Source organism: Lynx rufus, unplaced genomic scaffold (genome assembly GCF_022079265.1).
Source record: "Lynx rufus isolate CCGP_SWC_20201006 ecotype Redwood Valley unplaced genomic scaffold, mLynRuf1.p SCAF_9, whole genome shotgun sequence".
Taxonomy (NCBI): Eukaryota; Metazoa; Chordata; class Mammalia; order Carnivora; family Felidae; genus Lynx; species Lynx rufus.
The window spans coordinates 63,092,205-63,097,200 of NW_025814897.1; the positions used below are offsets into that span (position 1 = coordinate 63,092,205).

General features: G+C 39.0%; 1 protein-coding gene across 1 annotated transcript; it reads right to left on the reverse strand.

Moving 5' to 3' along the window:
• Positions 1-2,167: 2,167 nt before the first annotated feature.
• On the reverse strand, positions 2,168-3,327 carry LOC124505591 (olfactory receptor 52L1-like). The gene has a single exon (XM_047071575.1). The coding sequence runs from the start codon at positions 3,218-3,220 to the stop codon at positions 2,225-2,227; it is 996 nt and encodes a 331-aa protein (XP_046927531.1). The 5' UTR covers positions 3,221-3,327; the 3' UTR covers positions 2,168-2,224.
• Positions 3,328-4,996: the final 1,669 nt, after the last annotated feature.

Genomic DNA, 4,996 nt, shown 5'->3' on the forward strand with positions numbered 1-4,996 from the left:
GATTCAAGACATAACACAAGCTTGGAATCAATAGAACTGATAAATTGAAATTTTAGAAATTGAAAGGAATCCTTTAGTGAACTGATGAGGGAATTGTTCTTGTATTGCCAGGGCAGCTGTGTCAGTACAGTCTTTTCTGCACAATATGTGACAAGAAATCTAAATCCAAAAAGCCAGTGCTAACATTAAGCTGAATGGCTGAGTCTAAACATTTAAATATTTTCATAATATTGATAAATGTTTGGCACAGGTGAGCAAAGAAATCAGGGAAGGCACAAATAAACACTGCTAGGGATAAAATAGGGGATATACTATAACCACAGTAGAAAATAAAACAATAAGATATGATATGAATATTTTCTGATAGTAAACTTCAATGACAGCAAACAAACAGATACTTAGGCCAAAAAAAGGTTTAAAATCTTTCAAAAGGAAATTCTAAAAGACATCCTTCAAGCATAATACATATCCCATTTAGATGATCTGAGATTAAAAAAAAAAAATCTACTTTTTAGCCTATAGGTTAGTCACCACCAGAAAGATTCTCCAAAATATAGTGGGGGTTTAACCCAGATACAAGTTTCTATCTCAGGTTTAAGTCAGGGTTGGTGGCCCACACAGCTTCGGGAACACAGGCTCTTCTACAGTGTTGTTCTGCCATCTTCAGTACATTTTTCCATCTTGTGATCCAAGAAGCTCTTCAGATCCCACCATCATACCCACATCCCAAAAATCCACAAATAGTGTAAATGGGATGAGAGAACAAACAGCTACTTTGAATAAAACAAAGTAAACAAAGTACCTAAACAAAGTACCGCTAGAGCCAACATAGTTGTTTTCTAGTGAAGGGGATACAACATACACCACAGCCTGGGCTTCCTCAGGACAACTTACCAGAGTTCAAGTCCTGCACCTACAACCAACGTGATGAGAACACGTAATTGTTCCTACAATAAGAACTCATACAATTCCTCCCTAATTCACCCATGTGTGTGCACCAAACTGAAGACTTCATACTCAAGTCTCTGTACCTGAAAACTATTAGGAGTGAAATTTACCAAGAAAGGAGAAACTGGAACACTAACTCATCCATTCCCCCCTTTTGACCACTCTGGAGTCCATTGATAGAGCCCTCTCAACACCAGAGCATCCTACCTCAAAGCAGCAGTGACTTGCTTCCTCCAGAACAGAACAAAATGTGCTACCTTTTAGGAACACAAAAGAGTTTAAGCCAGATTTTAGGGCAACATCCAACAAACAGGATGCAATACACCAATTGTAACAATCTTCTTATAAGTTTTACCCAGTTCCTGTTACCAAAAAAGTGGGGACGGGGGTCTAACTGACATCATTCCATATCCACATTTCAGAAATAGAAATTCTTTCAAGTGCCAAAACTACATCTACATGTATTAATAAAGCTTTGTTTACCAGTATCAGACTCTAGCACATTTTGTAGTTATTAAATAATATTAATATATGGGTGTTTAGCTTTGTTAAATTAAGACTTACAAAACATACATACATTCAATACTGGTCTTATTCCTTCTTTACCCTAATAAAAATATGAATAAATTAAAAAGACTGACCTTTTTAAAAAGAAATGCACTCTACAATATACATTTCTTCCTTGAAAATAGTGTTTGTATCTCATTTTTCTAAGAACCCATTACCATGTCTCCCCACTTAGGTTAATTTAAATATGTGAGTAAGAGTCATACTGTAATAAAAAGGTGTTTTCTGACATATTGGTAGTATCAAATGGTTAGAGACAGACTCTGTTGCTACATGGAAGCTGAGTGACCTAGAGCTCACAGCAATAACATTGAGGGTGTGAAGACACTCTAAAACTAAAACAAAGAAGAGGCTGGGACTTCCCATTCCCTTACTCGATGATGTTCCACAATCATTGGGTGAAGGCAGAAAAAAATGGCGTGTCCAAAGATATATCTTTTCTCCACTTCTCAAGTCCCCTTGATAGAGGAATAGAGAAATGTTAGAATCAGAAGCAAAAGAAAAGATAAGAAAATAATAAAAAATCCAGCTATTCAGGGAGTCCAAACAGTGATGGAGCCAAGTGCCCAGGGGTGTTCTCTGCCATGAGATAGCAGGACTGGAAGGACCCCTCACTGTGCAATGGTCTCTACCCACATAGCTTAGACCAGCCATGGACTCCAGGCAGTACCTTTGACAGGAGCCTCAGAAAATAATAACTGGGATGTGTTCAGATCCATCCTTTTAGGGAGAATACCCTGAGTACTCGCTGGCGGATCTGCTGAGTCTTCACCCCATAGACAAGAGGATTGAGTGCAGGTGGCACGAGGAGGTAGAGTGTGGCCAGAAGAACATGGACATGATGGGGTACATGGTGGCCAAAGCGGTGAGTGAGGAAAGAGAACATTCCAGGAACATAGAAGATCAGGATGACACAAATGTGAGACCCACATGTGCTAAAGGCCTTAAGTCGGGCCTCACCCCCCGGTACTTTCAGCACTGTCTGGAGGATGAAGGCATAGGAAATACCAATGGCCACGACATCTAGCCCAACCACAAGCAGGGCCACTGCCAACCCATAAGCTCGGTTCACTATGGTTTCTGAGCAGGCAAGTTTCACCACAGCCATATGTTCACAATAGGCATGGCCTATGACGGTGGCCTGGCAGAAGATAAGTCTCCGCAACAGGATAGGGAAGGGGAGGAGGAGGAGTAACCCCCGTACCAGCACTGCCATTCCAATGCGCCCTATGATCCCTGGATGCAAGATGGTGGAATGGTGCAGAGGGTGACAAATGGCTACATAGCGATCCAGAGCCATGGCCACAAGCACACCTGACTCCATGGAAGAGAACGCATGGATGAAGAACATTTGGGTCAGGCAGACAGTGTACCCAATCTCATGGGCATGAACCAGGAGCACTGCAAGGGTTTTGGGTGCAGTGGAGGACGCCAGCACCAGGTCAATGCCAGAGAGCATGGCCAGAAAGAGGTACATAGGCTGGTGCAAGGATGGGTCAGTCCAGATGATAAAGATGATGGTGACATTGCCCATTACAGCAAAGAGATAAAGGACACTCAGCGGCATTGCTATCCAGTGCTGGCTTTCCTCTAAACCGGGGATGCCCATCAGGAAAAAAGAAGGCTGCAGTAGCCTCCAGCTGGAATTACTAAGGACCATCGTCAATGGCTTAGAGAAGGAAGAGAGAAAAGAAACAAAAATCATGATTTCTCCATTGCTGGGGGGTTATCACAGTGTCTACCTCTGGCTACCACCTTCATGAGAAGAGAGAACCTGAAAGTGAAACACAAAAGAATAAAGTGAGATACAGAAAATCCCCTGTTCTTGAGATAATGTCTTTAAGGTGAGACATCCACATGCCTGAATTAAGATAGGTCTACTTTCATTTACAGGTAAGAGTAATCATGCTGCTTAGAGATGTCTAAACTACCATTCAATGACTTCTAATTTGGAATGTCCACTTGAATGGATCCTCTATATCACCTCTTGCCATTACTGAACACAATAAATCAATCTGTTATTTTTTTAAAGTATTTTTTAAGTATTTTTTAAGTATTTTTTTAAGTATTTTTTTTCCCTAGTTTCCATGACACAGCACTCTACTGTGTTCCTCCTATGTCCTCCATCCCAACACCTTCTCCATCTATCTATCCACTATATGTTATTGATTCCAGGGCTTCATCTTCTACTCCCTTCCCAGTTCTGTACATTTTCTCTGATTGAGTTCATGATTTACAATATTTTAATCATATATACTTTATTTTCTTCCAAATCTAGGTTTCTAATTCAAATACCTTTCTGAAATGCAAATTCACTTTCCATTTGCTTACTAAATATTTATACGACACATACAACATATTCAAGACTGAATTAACTCTACTTTCAGAAACCTGAAATGGTCCTTATTCATTCTTATCTCTCATCCCTTTTACCTTTTCACAGTTCCTGCTGACTAAATGTTTAACTCCTTAATATTCACTCATTCTTCTCAACCCCAGTATCACTGACTAGTGCACACTCGTAACTTTTATCACCTGGAATATTTCCTTAGATCTCTTTGACTTTGATTTCATACCCTTCAAACCAGTCTCCACTCTGTAGTCAGAGGGCTTTTCCTAACATGCAGATGTCATCTTGTCACTTCTGAGGTTAAAATCCTTAGTCCATTTAATCCATGAAATAAAATCACACATTTCAAACTAGTATACAAAGTTTTCAAAGGTTAACTCATATACATTATCTTAAATCAATTATAGTTAGCATTATTATTAACATTTATAAGAAAAGATTATTGAATATGAGATCAGTGGCCTCTTTCCTTTTTACTTGTCCACATGGATCTGTTTCTTTATCTCAAATTTCTGCTATATCTATCTCTTACCACAAAGTAATTCAGTGTTTCTGAAACCCCCATATTAGCAAGTAGTACCAATTAAATAAGTGTTCTGTTTAACTTTCCCAATGTGACTCACTTCTTGGGCATTAAAATTAAAAACTTGATATTGGGTGTGTTTGCATATATGTTTGTCTTAAAAGACAGACACAGTCTAAAAAATAATTATATTTTTCCACCAAAAGGAAAGGTTCACATGTATATGTATATATAAAAAGAGTTATGAAAGACTCAGCTCCTTCAGATTATTCATCTACAGATCACTCTGAGTATCTTTCTTATGAACCAGTGAGGACTACAGTATTGTTCCAAACTTTTGAACATGGCAGCTACAAAATCTGAAATGCCAGATGGACACTTAACTCTCAGTCTTTGTTTTCCTTTCAGATTCAAGTCCACTTATAAATCCAAGTAAGAGTAACTAACATATTTTTATCCAGACCTCCAGAAGAGGTTGATTACAAAAATTCACATTTCAGTGCTTAACATTCTACATAGTAAGAAACTTAAGTCTTTTCTTAACTACACCCGTTCCACTGCAGGTTTTAGCCTACGTCTCATTTTTCACTGGAGGAGTCAGAGAACAG